Below are 18,373 nucleotides of genomic sequence, written 5' to 3' on the forward strand. Positions count from 1 at the left end.
GGTAGAATTGTTCGAATAGTCTCCATCTTGAAGGATGGGACACTGAGAAACTTGTTTAGACTCTTGAGATCTAAAATGGGTCTGAACGTTCCCTCTTTTTTGGGAACCACAAAAAGATTTGAGTAAAACCCCTGCCCCTGTTCCAGTATTGGAACGGGACAGATTACTCCCATAATAGAGAGGTCTTTTACACAAGGTAAGAACGCCTCTCTTTTTATCTGGTCTACAGACAATCGTGAAAGAAGAAACCTGCCCCTTGGGAGAGAATTTTTGAATTCCAGTTGATACCCTTGAGACACGATTTCCAGTGTCCAGGGGTCCTAAACGTCTCTTATCCAAGCCTGGGTAAAGAGAGAAAGTCTGCCCCTACTAGATCTGGTCCCGGATCGGGGGCCGCCCCATCATGCTGTCTTGGGAGCAGCAGTGGGCTTCTTGGGTTGTTTACCTTTGTTCCAAGCCTGGTTGGGTCTCCAGATAGACTTGGTTTGAGCAAATTTTCCTTCCTGTTTAGCGGAAGAAGAAGCAGGAACGCCTTTGAAATTCCGAAAGGAACGAAAATTATTTTCTTTACCCCTCAGTTTAGCTGCTTTATCCTGAAGTAGGAGATGACCCTTACCTCCCGTAATGTCAGAAATTATTTCTTTCAAGTCGGGCCCGAATAGGGTTTTCCCTTTGAAAGGAATAGCCAAAAGCTTTGACTTAGAGGACACATCAGCAGACCAAGATTTTAACCATAACGCTCTATGCGCTAAAATGGCAAATATGGCATTCTTAGCCGCCAATTTGGCAATCTGAAAGGCGGCATTAGTAATAAAAGAATTAGCCAGCTTAAGAGCCTTAATTCTATCCAAAATTTCCTCTAGAGGAGTCTCAGTCTTAAGAGACTCTTCTAAGGCATCAAACCAGAAGGCCACCGCAGTGGTAACTGGTACAATGCAGGCCGTCGGTTGTAAAAGGAAACCCTGATGAATAAATAACTTCTTTAGAAGACCCTCTAATTTCTTATCCATAGGGTCTTTGAAAGCACAACTGTCCTCAATCGGTATAGTTGTACGCTTAGCCAGGGTAAATATAGCTCCCTCCACCTTAGGGAATGTTTGCGAAGAGTCCCGAACAGTGTCAGATATGGGATACATTTTCTTAAAATTAGGAGAAGGTGAGATCGGGATACCCGGTCTTTCCCATTCCCGCGTAATAATTTTCGAAATTCTCTTAGAAACCGGAAAAACAGAGTAAGCAGGCACCTCTAAGTATTTGTCCATCTTACACAATTTCTCTGGTGGTACCACAATAGAGTCATCTAGAGTCGCTAAAACCTCCCGAAGTAACAGGCGGAGGTGTTCAAGCTTAAATCTAAAGGACATGACGTCCGAGTCCATCTGAGGTAACACACTTCCCGAATCGGAAAGTTCCCCCTCAGACAAAAGTTCCCTAACCCCCAATTCAGTTCCCTGTGAGGGTACATCGGAAATAGCCAACAAAACATCAGAGGTCGCAGTATTCAAATTGACTTCTGTCCTGCTGCGTTTGCCCTGTAACACAGGCAACTTAGATAACACCTCTGTAAGGGTAGATGACATAACTGCAGCCATATACTGCAGAGTAAAGTAGACGCGGTTGAAGAACCCGGCGTCGCTTGGGTGGGCGTTAAAAGTTGTGACACTTGGGGAGAAAGTAGCGGCATACCCCCATTCTCATCAGACTGAGAAGCATCCTTAGACACACTTTCCTTAAAGGAAATCTGCTCTTTACATTGTAAGGCCCTTTCAGTACATGAGGGACAAAAAGAGGGGATTCCACAATGGCATCTAAACACATAGAACAAGTATTTTCCTCAAGTTCAGACATGTTAAACAGACTAGCAATAGCAATAATAGTCGTTCTATACTTGATATATTGGATTCTGAAGTCAAAACATATACTCAAAAAACTTTGAACTAAAAAGCGTACTGCACCTTTAAATAATAAAAGCGCAACAATGTTTCTGTTATAAGTCAAAACAACCTCTGCGGCCAAAAACAGTGCCCTTATGTGCCCAGATTAGCTTAATAATATTGCAACACTTGTTTGGTAATGTTAATTATCGATTTTATCAGTTTTATAAATTTTTATAAATTTTTAAAACTCCAGGCCCCTGCACCTTGCCACAGTTCTGCTGCGGCGCCTACCTGCCCCCAGACCACACTGATTTTGTCTAAGAAGCGCTCCGTCTCTTCCCATTATACAAAGACAACTTAGGCCCCACCGGAGCACAGAACCTCACTGCCGATCCGGATGAGAACTGCGCGTATGATCGCGCGAAAATAGGCCCAGCCCACCGTGGGTGTAACTCGAGCCGTACCAAGACCCGCATGGGCCGAAAAAACATGTCGGCTTCCCAACATAAACCGTTAAGCCATGTGCCCCTCTATCTATACACAAGAATAACAAGCGCAACTTTTTAAAAACTGCACTCTCACATGCCAGCTATAGTAAAATAACAACGATAACCCTTAAGCAGAAAACCGCATCTTCCAGCGTCAGCCCACACTGAATACACATGTGTGAGACATACTGATAAGTTATCACTATAACAGGGAATTCCAAGTACACCATTTTCATACATATAGTGCATACTGATTACCCCTCCCCAGATGGGGAATAATGTCAGCCTGTTCTGATGTATCAAGTCTCCCCAGAAATAAATGACTGAACATACCTCAATGCTGCTTGTAGCATGACATGGTTCTCCACACTGAAGATATTTCTTTACACTACCTTCAACTGCTCTGTGGAAACCAGCAGGATCTTAGATAATGTTTGCTAAGATCATCAACATCAGGGCAGAAAAAAAGATGTCTCCACTCTCTTATGGAATAAGTGATGGACGATTTCTCCCTGAGAAAAATAGTACTCACTGGCACCATTTTAAAATAAAAAAACTTCTTAATTGAAGAATCTAAACTAACACCTCACTTTACCTCTTCCTATCACTAACAAAGGCAAAGAGAATGACTGGGGTGGGAGGGAAGGATCGGAGCTATATATACAGCTCTGCTGTGGTGCTCTTTGCCACTTCCTGCTGACCAGGAGGCGTAATCCCATAAGGATGAAATCCGTGGACTCGTCATATCTTGTAAAAGAAAAGTATTTCCGCTTAATTATATCTAAATGTCTAAGACAGGACGTCTATCAACTGTTAGTATTAGATATTTAGGCTAGATAACAAGAAGCGCGCTATTTCCCTCTCGAGTGTAAACTTTGCTAGAAGTAATCTTTTTGCACACATAGTACAAGTTAAAAGTAAAACTTTTGTGCGCAAACAAAGCCCATGCTCACTAAATTGAGTACTTCTGATATCGCAAAAGAGAAAACTTCTACCCATATACTTTCACGGAGAGCTTAAAGAAAATAACTAACACTTATCACTCGCGTGCTAACCTGACAGGAGTTATTAATATTCCACATTAAAAATGTTCTTCACATACAGGAATGTTAATATTATTGTAAATATTTCTATATATATCTGTATATACCTATATCTGTATATACCTATAACTGTATATATAGTTGTATTGCTATATATTTGGCATTAACATTATCAGATATACATAGAAATATATATTTAATAATAAAAAATGTTTTTTTTTTATGAGAACATTGGAATGCAAAATATGCACAACGCACTTCAGGTTTCACAATGTAAGTCCAACGCGGTATTGGGTTAGTGCACATAAAAACATAGGCCTAGATTTGGAGTTCGGCGGTAAAAGGGCTGTTAACGCTCCGCGGGTTTTTTTCTGGCCGCACCATAAATTTAACTCTGGTATCGAGAGTTCAAACAAATGCTGCGTTAGGCTCCAAAAAAGGAGCGTAGAGCATATTTACCGCAAATGCAACTCTCGATACCAGAGTTGCTTACGGACGCGGCCGGCATCAAAAACGTGCTCGTGCACGATTCTCCCATAGGAAACAATGGGGCAGTTTGAGCTGAAAAAAAACCTAACACCTGCAAAAAAGCAGCGTTCAGCTCTTAACGCAGCCCCATTGTTTCCTATGGGGAAACACTTCCTACGTCTGCACCTAACACTCTAACATGTACCCCGAGTCTAAACACCCCTAACCTTACACTTATTAACCCCTAATCTGCCGCCCCCCGCTATCGCTGACCCCTGCATTACACTTTTAACCCCTAATCTGCCGCTCCGTAAACCGCCGCCACCTACGTTATCCCTATGTACCCCTAATCTGCTGCCCTAACATCGCCGACCCCTATGTTATATTTATTAACCCCTAATCTGCCCCCCACAACGTCGCCGACACCTACCTACACTTATTAACCCCTAATCTGCCGACCGGACCTGAGCGCTACTATAATAAAGTTATTAACCCCTAATCCGCCTCACTAACCCTATCATAAATAGTATTAACCCCTAATCTGCCCTCCCTAACATCGCCGACACCTACCTTCAATTATTAACCCCTAATCTGCCGACCGGAGCTCACCGCTATTCTAATAAATGTATTAACCCCTAAAGCTAAGTCTAACCCTAACACTAACACCCCCCTAAGTTAAATATAATTTTTATCTAACGAAATAAATTAACTCTTATTAAATAAATGATTCCTATTTAAAGCTAAATACTTACCTGTAAAATAAATCCTAATATAGCTACAATATAAATTATAATTATATTATAGCTATTTTAGGATTAATATTTATTTTACAGGCAACTTTGTAATTATTTTAACCAGGTACAATAGCTATTAAATAGTTAAGAACTATTTAATAGTTACCTAGTTAAAATAATAACAAATTTACCTGTAAAATAAATCCTAACCTAAGATATAATTAAACCTAACACTACCCTATCAATAAAATAATTAAATAAACTACCTACAATTACCTACAATTAACCTAACACTACACTATCAATAAATTAATTAAACACAATTGCTACAAATAAATAAAATTAAATAAACTATCTAAAGTACAAAAAATAAAAAAGAACTAAGTTACAGAAAATAATAAAATATTTACAAACATAAGAAAAATATTACAACAATTTTAAACTAATTACACCTACTCTAAGCCCCCTAATAAAATAACAAAGCCCCCCAAAATAAAAAATTCCCTACCCTATTCTAAAATACAAATATTACAAGCTCTTTTACCTTACCAGCCCTGAACAGGGCCCTTTGCGGGGCATGCCCCAAGAATTTCAGCTCTTTTGCCTGTAAAAAAAAACATACAATACCCCCCCCCAACATTACAACCCACCACCCACATACCCCTAATCTAACCCAAACCCCCCTTAAATAAACCTAACACTACCCCCCTGATGATCTTCCTACCATGTCTTCACCATGCCAGGTTCACCGATCCGTCCTGGCTCCAAGATCTTCATCCAACCCAAGCGGGGGCTAGACATCCACTGAAGAAGTCCAGAAGAGGGTCCAAAGTCTTCCTCCTATCCGGCAAGAAGAGGACATCCGGACCGGCAAACATCTTCTCCAAGTGGCATCTTCTATCTTCTTCCATCCGATGACGACCGGCTCCATCTTGAAGACCTCCAGCGCGGATCCATCCTCTTCTTCCGACGACTAGACGACGAATGACGGTTCCTTTAAGGGACGTCATCCAAGATGGCGTCCCTCGAATTCCGATTGGCTGATAGGATTCTATCAGCCAATCGGAATTAAGGTAGGAATTTTCTGATTGGCTGATGGAATCAGCCAATCAGAATATAGTTCAATCCGATTGGCTGATCCAATCAGCCAATCAGATTGAGCTCGCATTCTATTGGCTGTCCCGATCAGCCAATAGAATGCGAGCTCAATCTGATTGGCTGATTGGATCAGCCAATCGGATTGAACTATATTCTGATTGGCTGATTCCATCAGCCAATCAGAAAATTCCTACCTTAATTCCGATTGGCTGATAGAATCCTATCAGCCAATCGGAATTCGAGGGACGCCATCTTGGATGACGTCCCTTAAAGGAACCGTCATTCGTCGTCTAGTCGTCGGAAGAAGAGGATGGATCCGCGCTGGAGGTCTTCAAGATGGAGCCGGTCGTCATCGGATGGAAGAAGATAGAAGATGCCGCTTGGAGAAGATGTTTGCCGGTCCGGATGTCCTCTTCTTGCCGGATAGGAGGAAGACTTTGGACCCTCTTCTGGACTTCTTCAGTGGATGTCTAGCCCCCGCTTGGGTTGGATGAAGATCTTGGAGCCAGGACGGATCGGTGAACCTGGCATGGTGAAGACAAGGTAGGAAGATCATCAGGGGGGTAGTGTTAGGTTTATTTAAGGGGGGTTTGGGTTAGATTAGGGGTATGTGGGTGGTGGGTTGTAATGTTGGGGGGGGGGTATTGTATGTTTTTTTTTTACAGGCAAAAGAGCTGAAATTCTTGGGGCATGCCCCGCAAAGGGCCCTGTTCAGGGCTGGTAAGGTAAAAGAGCTTGTAATATTTGTATTTTAGAATAGGGTAGGGAATTTTTTATTTTGGGGGGCTTTGTTATTTTATTAGGGGGCTTAGAGTAGGTGTAATTAGTTTAAAATTGTTGTAATATTTTTCTTATGTTTGTAAATATTTTATTATTTTCTGTAACTTAGTTCTTTTTTTATTTTTTGTACTTTAGATAGTTTATTTAATTTTATTTATTTGTAGCAATTGTGTTTAATTAATTTATTGATAGTGTAGTGTTAGGTTAATTGTAGGTAATTGTAGGTAGTTTATTTAATTATTTTATTGATAGGGTAGTGTTAGGTTTAATTATATCTTAGGTTAGGATTTATTTTACAGGTAAATTTGTTATTATTTTAACTAGGTAACTATTAAATAGTTCTTAACTATTTAATAGCTATTGTACCTGGTTAAAATAATTACAAAGTTGCCTGTAAAATAAATATTAATCCTAAAATAGCTATAATATAATTATAATTTATATTGTAGCTATATTAGGATGTATTTTACAGGTAAGTATTTAGCTTTAAATAGGAATTATTTATTTAATAAGAGTTAATTTATTTCGTTAGATAAAAATTATATTTAACTTAGGGGGGTGTTAGTGTTAGGGTTAGACTTAGCTTTAGGGGTTAATACATTTATTAGAATAGCGGTGAGCTCCGGTCGGCAGATTAGGGGTTAATAATTGAAGGTAGGTGTCGGCGATGTTAGGGAGGGCAGATTAGGGGTTAATACTATTTATGATAGGGTTAGTGAGGCGGATTAGGGGTTAATAACTTTATTATAGTAGCGCTCAGGTCCGCTCGGCAGATTAGGGGTTAATAAGTGTAGGTAGGTGTCGGCGACGTTGAGGGGGGCAGATTAGGGGTTAATAAATATAACATAGGGGTCGGCGATGTTAGGGGTAGCAGATTAGGGGTACATAGGGATAACGTAGGTGGCGGCGATTTGCGGTCGGAAGATTAGGGGTTAATTATTTTAAGTAGCTTGCGGCGACGTTGTGGGGGGCAAGTTAGGGGTTAATAAATGTAATACAGGGGTCGGCGGGGTTAGGGGCAGCAGATTAGGGGTACATAAGTATAACGTAGGTGGCGGTCGGCAGATTAGGGGTTAAAAATTTTAATCGAGTGGCGGCGATGTGGGGGGACCTCGGTTTAGGGGTACATAGGTAGTTTATGGGTGTTAGTGTACTTTAGGGTACAGTAGTTAAGAGCTTTATAAACCGGCGTTAGCCAGAAAGCTCTTAACTCCTGCTATTTTCAGGCGGCTGGAATCTTGTCGTTAGAATTCTAACGCTCACTTCAGAAACGACTCTAAATACCGGCGTTAGGAAGATCCCATTGAAAAGATAGGCTACGCAAATGGCGTAGGGGGATCTGCGGTATGGAAAAGTCGCGGCTGTAAAGTGAGCGTTAGACCCTTTAATCACTGACTCCAAATACCAGCGGGCGGCCAAAACCAGCGTTAGGAGCCTCTAACGCTGGTTTTGACGGCTACCGCCGAACTCTAAATCTAGGCCTTAGTTTTCTTAAGGCGTGTTATTGAAATATTTAATATAAAATATTTAAAAATATTAAGAAAAATGATTATAGGTACAGAAAAAAAAATAAAAATAAATATATATACATTCTATGGTATATTTCGACTTTATTACAGTATCTATAATAATTTTTAATAATTATTATTTTTTAATATTTTATATTTCAATAACGAGCCTTAAGATAACAATGTTTTAACTTGAGCTAACCCGACACCACATTAGACCTACGTTGCAAAATCCAAATCGCTTAATACATATTTTAGATTTCAATGTACTTCACACAGAAATATTTAAAAAAAATATTATTAAATATATATTTCTATATTTATCTGATAATGTTAATGTCAAATAAATATCTATTCTTACATATCTATAGGAATAGATATACAGGTATAGGTACAGTATATAAAGATAGATAAAGAAATATGTATTTAAAATAAAAACAACATTTACCTGTATGTAAAGAACATTTATATGTGAAATATTTACAGTAAATACACAGTAAAACACATTAAATAATATTATGGAATTACTATTTAAACCCTTTAGCCAGGTCTTCAGTCGTGCTAACCCGACACACGTTAAATTCAATTATGCTCAAGCGAATGCATCTACTTTCAGCTTGTAATACGTGTGCAAATTAATGCGTCCGCAATATTCTTATGTTGCACACACGCTACCATTAGTGTGCCACTTGTAATTTAGCCCTTATATGCTTATTTTGTTTCCAGGAATCATATATAGAGAGACACAAAGACAGAAGTGGAGGGAACACTAACAACTGCTAATGACAAACATCTACTAATTAAGCAGAAAATCAATCAACTATAACGGTCTATATATAGACAGATAATTTGATAAAGACTAAGAAAAAGGGAGATCCACCTACCTTCTTTGTTTTCTCAAGTATTCTATTACACTAAGCATGGAGCGTCTTGACACAATGTCAAGATTTCCACGTATCAGACCATCAGACTCTAGGTTTAAAAGAAGAAAATTATTTTAATTTAGCTTCTGGTAAAAGTGCAGTCTTCTGAAAATGAGAAGATGTGATTATGAGAAGCACAGTTTTAAGGATATTAGGGTTATAGACAGGACAAATAGAATGAAATTTGTTGAATTTAAATACTACAGGTCAATGACCCTTCATAGATCATATTGACAGTTGAAAAACTATTTCTATTCCATTACCAAACACCAATAGCAGAAGAGTTCTAGTCTGTGCCTTTGAAACTTGCAAACTACAGAAGAGGAAGAGGTGTGACTGAGTGAAAACAAATTAAGGGGATTGCTTTGTGCTTGAAAATGCACAACAGAAGCAGACAGATTTTCATGATGAGTCAACTAAACCTATGGCTTTAAAAGTTTGCCGAGGTTGTGGAAGGCAGACATATAAAGCACCGCAAAGTTATTAAAGGGACATAAACAACAAAATGTGATTTCTCCATAAAATATTTAATCATGCAGTATATATATATATATATATATATATATATATATATATAAAAAAAACAAACTAATAAGGTTTAATTAAAAACCTCTATTTGTCATAGTTCTAAAATGTGCAGCTGTTTTTTGCCTAAAAGGTCTATCAACCAAGATGACATTTCGTCACACAAATTACCTGAATCTGAACTTGCTGGTGTAGCAGATCTACTTGAACAGGTCACTGACCGGCAGCATGATGTGAAAAAACCCTGAATATGTTTTGACAGAAGTGTCCGCCACGTTTCATTGGAGTCTTGAAGAAGGATATTATGAACAACATAAGGAAGCACAGTCTGACAAAAGTCTGCTTTAACCTGCAAACAAAATAAAACAATGACAAGATCCCTCCATCAAAATCAATCAAGAAGTCTCTTGCAGCATTTTTACATTGTTTTTAGAAAAACATAATTTATGTAAGAACTTACCTGATAAATCCATTTCTTTCATATTGGCAAGAGTCCATGAGCTAGTGACGTATGGGATATACAATCCTACAAGGAGGGGAAAGTTTCCCAAACCTCAAAATGCCTATAAATACACCCCTCACCACACCCACAATTCAGTTTAACAAATAGCCAAGTAGTGGGGTGAAAAAGAAAGGAGTACAAAGCATCAACAAAGGAATTTGGAAATAATTGTGCTTTAAACAAAAAAATCATAACCACCATAAAAAGGGTGGGTCTCATGAACTCTTGCCAATATGAAAGAAATTAATTTATCAGGTAAGTTCTTACATAAAACAGAATTTATGTTTACCTGATAAATTTCTTTCTCCAACGGTGTGTCCGGTCCACGGCGTCATCCTTACTTGTGGGATATTCTCTTCCCCAACAGGAAATGGCAAAGAGCCCAGCAAAGCTGGTCACATGATCCCTCCTAGGCTCCGCCTACCCCAGTCATTCGACCGACGTTAAGGAGGAATAATAGCATAGGAGAAACCATATGGTACCGTGGTGACTGTAGTTAAAGAAAATAAATTATCAGACCTGATTAAAAAACCAGGGCGGGCCGTGGACCGGACACACCGTTGGAGAAAGAAATTTATCAGGTAAACATAAATTCTGTTTTCTCCAACATAGGTGTGTCCGGTCCACGGCGTCATCCTTACTTGTGGGAACCAATACCAAAGCTTTAGGACACGGATGAAGGGAGGGAGCAAATCAGGTCACCTAAATGGAAGGCACCACGGCTTGCAAAACCTTTCTCCCAAAAATAGCCTCAGAAGAAGCAAAAGTATCAAACTTGTAAAATTTGGTAAAAGTGTGCAGTGAAGACCAAGTCGCTGCCCTACATATCTGATCAACAGAAGCCTCGTTCTTGAAGGCCCATGTGGAAGCCACAGCCCTAGTGGAATGAGCCGTGATTCTTTCGGGAGGCTGCCGTCCGGCAGTCTCGTAAGCCAATCTGATGATGCTTTTAATCCAAAAAGAGAGAGAGGTAGAAGTTGCTTTTTGACCTCTCCTTTTACCTGAATAAACAACAAACAGGGAAGATGTTTGTCTAAAATCCTTTGTAGCATCTAAATAGAATTTTAGAGCGCGAACAACATCCAAATTGTGCAACAAGCGTTCCTTCTTTGAAACTGGTTTCGGACACAGAGAAGGTACGATAATCTCCTGGTTAATGTTTTTGTTAGAAACAACTTTTGGAAGAAAACCAGGTTTAGTACGTAAAACCACCTTATCTGCATGGAACACCAGATAAGGAGGAGAACACTGCAGAGCAGATAATTCTGAAACTCTTCTAGCAGAAGAAATTGCAACTAAAAACAAAACTTTCCAAGATAATAACTTAATATCAACGGAATGTAAGGGTTCAAACGGAACCCCCTGAAGAACTGAAAGAACTAGATTGAGACTCCAAGGAGGAGTCAAAGGTTTGTAAACAGGCTTGATTCTAACCAGAGCCTGAACAAAGGCTTGAACATCTGGCACAGCTGCCAGTTTTTTGTGAAGCAACACCGACAAGGCAGAAATCTGTCCCTTCAGGGAACTTGCCGATAATCCTTTTTCCAATCCTTCTTGAAGGAAGGATAGAATCCTAGGAATCTTAACCTTGTCCCAAGGGAATCCTTTAGATTCACACCAACAGATATATTTTTTCCAAATTTTGTGGTAAATCTTTCTAGTTACAGGCTTTCTGGCCTGAACAAGAGTATCGATAACAGAATCTGAGAAACCTCGCTTCGATAAAATCAAGCGTTCAATCTCCAAGCAGTCAGCTGGAGTGAAACCAGATTCGGATGTTCGAACGGACCCTGAACAAGAAGGTCTCGTCTCAAAGGTAGCTTCCAAGGTGGAGCCGATGACATATTCACCAGATCTGCATACCAAGTCCTGCGTGGCCACGCAGGAGCTATCAAGATCACCGACGCCCTCTCCTGATTGATCCTGGCTACCAGCCTGGGGATGAGAGGAAACGGCGGGAACACATAAGCTAGTTTGAAGGTCCAAGGTGCTACTAGTGCATCCACTAGAGCCGCCTTGGGATCCCTGGATCTGGACCCGTAGCAAGGAACTTTGAAGTTCTGACGAGAGGCCATCAGATCCATGTCTGGAATGCCCCAAAGTTGAGTGACTTGGGCAAAGATTTCCGGATGGAGTTCCCACTCCCCCGGATGCAATGTCTGACGACTCAGAAAATCCGCTTCCCAATTTTCCACTCCCGGGATGTGGATAGCAGACAGGTGGCAGGAGTGAGACTCCGCCCATAGAATAATCTTGGTCACTTCTTCCATCGCTAGGGAACTCCTTGTTCCCCCCTGATGGTTGATGTACGCAACAGTCGTCATGTTGTCTGATTGAAACCGTATGAACTTGGTCCTCGCTAGCTGAGGCCAAGCCTTGAGAGCATTGAATATCGCTCTCAGTTCCAGAATATTTATCGGTAGAAGAGATTCTTCCCGAGACCAAAGACCCTGAGCTTTCAGGGATCCCCAGACCGCGCCCCAGCCCATCAGACTGGCGTCGGTCGTGACAATGACCCACTCTGGTCTGTGGAATGTCATCCCTCGTGACAGGTTGTCCAGGGACAGCCACCAACGGAGTGAGTCTCTGGTCCTCTGATTTACTTGTATCTTTGGAGACAAGTCTGTATAGTCCCCATTCCACTGACTGAGCATGCACAGTTGTAATGGTCTTAGATGAATGCGCGCAAAAGGAACTATGTCCATTGTCGCTACCATCAACCCGATCACTTCCATGCACTGAGCTACGGAAGGAAGAGGAACGGAATGAAGTATTCGACAAGAGTCCAGAAGCTTTGTCTTTCTGGCCTCTGTTAGAAAAATCCTCATTTCTGAGGAGTCTATAATTGTTCCCAAGAAGGGAACCCTTGTTGACGGGGATAGAGAACTCTTTTCCACGTTCACTTTCCAGCCGTGCGATCTGAGAAAGGCCAGGACGATGTCCGTGTGAGCCTTTGCTCGAGGGAGGGACGACGCTTGAATCAGAATGTCGTCCAGGTAAGGTACAACTGCAATGCCCCTTGGTCTTAGCACAGCTAGAAGGGACCCTAGTACCTTTGTGAAAATCCTTGGAGCAGTGGCTAATCCGAAAGGAAGCGCCACGAACTGGTAATGTTTGTCCAGGAATGCAAACCTTAGGAACCGATGATGTTCCTTGTGGATAGGAATATGTAGATACGCATCCTTTAAATCCACCGTGGTCATGAATTGACCTTCCTGGATGGAAGGAAGGATAGTTCGAATGGTTTCCATCTTGAAAGATGGGACCTTGAGAAATTTGTTTAAGATCTTGAGATCTAGGATTGGTCTGAACGTTCCCTCTTTTTTGGGAACTATGAACAGATTGGAGTAGAACCCCATCCCTTGTTCTCTCAATGGAACAGGATGAATCACTCCCATTTTTAACAGGTCTTCTACACAATGTAAGAACGCCTGTCTTTTTATGTGGTCTGAAGACAACTGAGACCTGTGGAACCTTCCCCTTGGGGGAAGTCCCTTGAATTCCAGAAGATAACCCTGGGAGACTATTTCTAGCGCCCAAGGATCCAGAACATCTCTTGCCCAAGCCTGAGCGAAGAGAGAGAGTCTGCCCCCCACCAGATCCGGTCCCGGATCGGGGGCCGATATTTCATGCTGTCTTGGTAGCAGTGGCAGGTTTCTTTGCCTGCTTTCCCTTGTTCCAGCCTTGCATTGGTCTCCAAGCTGGCTTGGCCTGAGAAGTATTACCCTCTTGCTTAGAGGACGTAGCACCTTGGGCTGGTCCGTTTTTACGAAAGGGACGAAAATTAGGTCTATTTTTTGCCTTGAAAGGCCGATCCTGAGGAAGGGCATGGCCCTTACCCCCAGTGATATCAGAGATAATCTCTTTCAAGTCAGGACCAAACAGCGTTTTCCCCTTGAAAGGAATGTTTAGTAGCTTGTTCTTGGAAGACGCATCAGCCGACCAAGATTTCAACCAAAGCGCTCTGCGCGCCACAATAGCAAACCCAGAATTCTTAGCCGCTAACTTAGCCAATTGCAAAGAGGCGTCTAGAGTGAAAGAATTAGCCAATTTGAGAGCATTGACTCTGTCCATAATCTCCTCATAAGGAGGAGAGTCACTATCGAGCACCTTAATCAGTTCATCAAACCAGAAATATGCGGCTGTAGTGACAGGGACAATGCATGAAATGGGTTGTAGAAGGTAACCCTGCTGAACAAACATCTTTTTAAGCAAACCTTCTAATTTTTTATCCATAGGATCTTTGAAAGCACAACTATCCTCTATGGGAATAGTGGTGCGTTTGTTTAAAGTAGAAACCGCTCCCTCGACCTTGGGGACTGACTGCCATAAGTCCTTTCTGGGGTCGACCATAGGAAACAATTTTTTAAATATGTGGGGAGGGACGAAAGGAATACCGGGCCTTTCCCATTCTTTATTAACAATGTCCGCCACCCGCTTGGGTATAGGAAAAGCTTCTGGGAGCCCCGGCACCTCTAGGAACTTGTCCATTTTACATAGTTTCTCTGGGATGACCAAATTTTCACAATCATCCAGAGTGGATAATACCTCCTTAAGCAAAATGCGGAGATGTTCCAATTTAAATTTAAAAGTAATCACATCAGATTCAGCCTGCTGAGAAATGTTCCCTAAATCAGTAATTTCTCCCTCAGACAAAACCTCCCTGGCTCCCTCAGATTGGGTTAGGGGCCCTTCAGAGATATTAATATCAGCGTCGTCATGCTCTTCAGTAACTAAAACAGAGCATCCACGCTTACGCTGACAAGGGTTCATTTTGGCTAAAATGTTTTTGACAGAATTATCCATTACAGCCGTTAATTTGTTGCATAGTAAGGAGTATTGGCGCGCTAGATGTACTAGGGGCCTCCTGAGTGGGCAAGACTCGTGTAGACGAAGGAGGGAATGATGCAGTACCATGCTTACTCCCCTCACTTGAGGAATCATCTTGGGCATCATTGTCATTATCACATAAATCACATTTATTTAAATGAATAGGAATTCTGGCTTCCCCACATTCAGAACACAGTCTATCTGGTAGTTCAGACATGTTAAACAGGCATAAACTTGATAAGAAAGTACAAAAAACGTTTTGAAATAAAACCGTTACTGTCACTTTAAATTTTAAACTGAACACACTTTATTACTGCAATTGCGAAAAAACATGAAGGAATTGTTCAAAATTCACCAAACTTTCACCACAGTGTCTTAAAGCCTTGAAAATATTGCACACCAATTTTGGAAGCTTTAACCCTTAAAATAACGGAACCGGAGCCGTTTTAAGCTTTAACCCCTTTACAGTCCCTGGTATCTGCTTTGCTGAGACCCAACCAAACCCAAGGGGAATACGATACCAAATGATGCCTTCAGAAGTCTTTTATCAGTATCAGAGCTCCTCTCACATGCGACTGCATGCCATGCCTCTCAAAAACAAGTGCGCAACACCGGCGCGAAAATGAGACTCTGCCTATGCTTTGGGAAAGCCCCTAAAGAATAAGGTGTCTAAAACAGTGCCTGCCGATATAATTATATCAAAATACCCAGAATAAATGATTCCTCAAGGCTAAATAAGTGTTAATATCAATCGATTTAGCCCAAAAAATGTCTACAGTCTAAATAAGCCCTTGTGAAGCCCTTATTTACAATCGTAATAAACATGGCTTACCGGATCCCATAGGGAAAATGACAGCTTCCAGCATTACATCGTCTTGTTAGAATGTGTCATACCTCAAGCAGCAAAGGACTGCAAACTGTTCCCCCAACTGAAGTTAATGCTCTCAACAGTCCTGTGTGGAACAGCCATGGATTTTAGTTACGGTTGCTAAAATCATTTTCCTCATACAAACAGAATTCTTCATCTCTTTTCTGTTTCTGAGTAAATAGTACGTACCAGCACTATTTGAAAATAACAAACTCTTGATTGAATAATGAAAAACTACAGTTAAACACTAAAAAACTCTAAGCCATCTCCGTGGAGATGTTGCCTGTACAACGGCAAAGAGAATGACTGGGGTAGGCGGAGCCTAGGAGGGATCATGTGACCAGCTTTGCTGGGCTCTTTGCCATTTCCTGTTGGGGAAGAGAATATCCCACAAGTAAGGATGACGCCGTGGACCGGACACACCTATGTTGGAGAAATTATGTTTTCTTTCATGTAATTGGCAAGAGTACATGAGCTAGTGACGTATGGGATAGAAATACCCAAGGAGTCACTAGAGAGGGAGGGCTAAAATAATATCAGCCATTTTCCGCTGGGAAAATTAAATCCACAACCAAAAAAATAAGTTTTTCTCATAAATGAAAAGAAAACTTAAAACATATGCAGAGGAATCAAACTGAAACAGCTGCCTGAAGAACTTTTCTACCAAAAACTGCTTCCGAAGAAGCAAATACATCAAAAAGGTTGAATTTAGTAAATGTATGCAAAGAAGACCAAGTTGCTGCTTTGCAAATCTGATCAACTGAAACTTCATTCTTAAAAGCCCACAACGTGGAGACTGATCTAGTAGAATGAGCTGTAATTCTCTGAGGTGGGGCCTGACCCGACTCCAAATAAGCCTGATGAATCCAAAGCTTTAACCAAGATGCTAAGGAAATGGCAGAAGCCTTCTGACTTTTCCTAGAACCAGAAAAGATAACAAATAGACTAGAAGTCTTCCTGAAATCGTTAGCTGCAACATAATATTTCAAAGCTCTTACCGCATCCAAAGAATGCAAAGGATTTCTCCAAAGAATTCTTAGGATTAGGACACAAAAAAGGGACAACAATTTCTCTGTTAATGTTGTTAGAATTCACAAACTTAGGTAAGAATTTTAATGAAGCCCGCAAAACTGCCTTATCCTGATGGAAAATCAGAAAAGGAGATTCACAAAAAAAGAGTAGATAATTCAGAAACTCTTCTAGCAGAAGAGATGGCCAAAAGGAACAACACTTTCCAAGAAAGTAGTTTAATGTCCAAAGAATGCATAGGCTCAAAAGGAGGAGCCTGTAAGGCCTTCAAAACCAAATTAAGACTCCAAGGAGGAAAGATTGATTTAATGACAGGCTTGATACGGACCAAAGCCTGTACAAAACAATGAATATCAGGAAGCTTAGCAATCTTTCTGTGAAATAAAACAGAAAGAGCAGAAATTTGTCCCTTTAAGGAACTTGCAGACAAACCTTTATCCAAACCATCCTGAAGAAATTGTAAAATTCTAGGAATTCTAAAAGAATTTATGAGAAGAACACCATGAAATATAAGTCTTCCAAACTTGATAATAAATTTTCCTAGAAACAGATTTACGAGCCTGTAACATAGTATTAATCACTGAGTCAGAGAAACCTCTATGACTAAGCACTAGGCTTTCAATTTCCACCCTCAAATTTAATGATTTCAGATCCTGATGGAAAAACGGACCTTGAGACAGAAGGTCTAGCCTTAATGGAAGTGGCCAAGGTTGGCAACTGGACATCCGGACAAGATCCGCATACCAAAACCTGTGAGGCCATGCTGGAGCTACCAGCAACACAAACGATTGTTCCATGATGATTTTGGAGATCACTTTCGGAAGAAGAACTAGAGGCGGAAAGATATAAGCAGGTTGGTAACACCAATGAACTTCTAACTCATCCACTGCTTCCGCCTGAGGATCCCTGGACCTGGACAGGTACCTGGGAAGTTTTTTGTTTAGATGGGAAGTCATCAGATCTACTTCTGGAAGACCCCACATCTGAACAATCTGAGAAAACACACCTGGATGGAGCGACCACTCCCCCGGATGTAAAGTCCAACGGCTGAGGTAATCCGCTTCCCAATTGTCTATACCTGACATATGAACCGCAGAAATTAGACAGGAGCTGGATTCCGTCCAAGCAAGTATCCGAGATACTTCTTTCATGGCTTGGGGACTGTGAGTCCCACCTTGATGATTGACATATGCCACAGTTGTGATATTGTCTGTCTGAAAACAAATGAACGGTTCTCTCTTCAACAGAGGCCACACCTGAAGAGCCCTGAAGATAGCACAGAGTTCTAATATATTGATTGGTAACTTCACCTCTTGAGGTTTCCAAACCCCTTGTGCTGTCAGAGATCCCCAGACAGCTCCCCAACCTGAAAGACTTGCATCTGTTGTGATCACAGTCCAGGTTGGATGAACAAAAGAGGTCCCTTTAACTATACGATGGTGATCTAAACACCAAGTCAGAGAGAGTCGAACATTGGGATTTAAGGATATTAATTGTGATATCTTTGAATAATCCCTGCACCATTGGTTCAGCATAGAAAACTGGAGAGGTCTCATATGAAAACGAGCAAAGGGGATCGCGTTTGATGCTGCAGTTATGAGACCTAAAACTTCCATGCACATAGCCACTAAAGGGAATGACTGAGACTGAAGGTTCCGACAAGCTGAAACCAATTTTAATCGTCTCTTGTCTGTTAGAGA

General features: G+C 41.0%; 1 protein-coding gene across 1 annotated transcript in view; it reads right to left on the reverse strand.

The window, feature by feature from the left end:
- The window catches only part of ATM (ATM serine/threonine kinase), a 925,848-nt gene that overhangs the window by 395,319 nt on the left and 512,156 nt on the right, over positions 1-18,373 (reverse strand). The window contains exons 37-38 of the mRNA XM_053708547.1: positions 9,616-9,793; positions 8,881-8,968 (exon numbers count right to left, since the gene is read on the reverse strand). Of these exons, the coding sequence (XP_053564522.1) occupies positions 8,881-8,968; positions 9,616-9,793 (266 nt within the window). The remainder of the gene's footprint in view (positions 1-8,880; positions 8,969-9,615; positions 9,794-18,373) is intronic.

This window comes from Bombina bombina, chromosome 3 (assembly GCF_027579735.1).
Source record: "Bombina bombina isolate aBomBom1 chromosome 3, aBomBom1.pri, whole genome shotgun sequence".
In the NCBI taxonomy this organism is placed as follows: domain Eukaryota; kingdom Metazoa; phylum Chordata; class Amphibia; order Anura; family Bombinatoridae; genus Bombina; species Bombina bombina.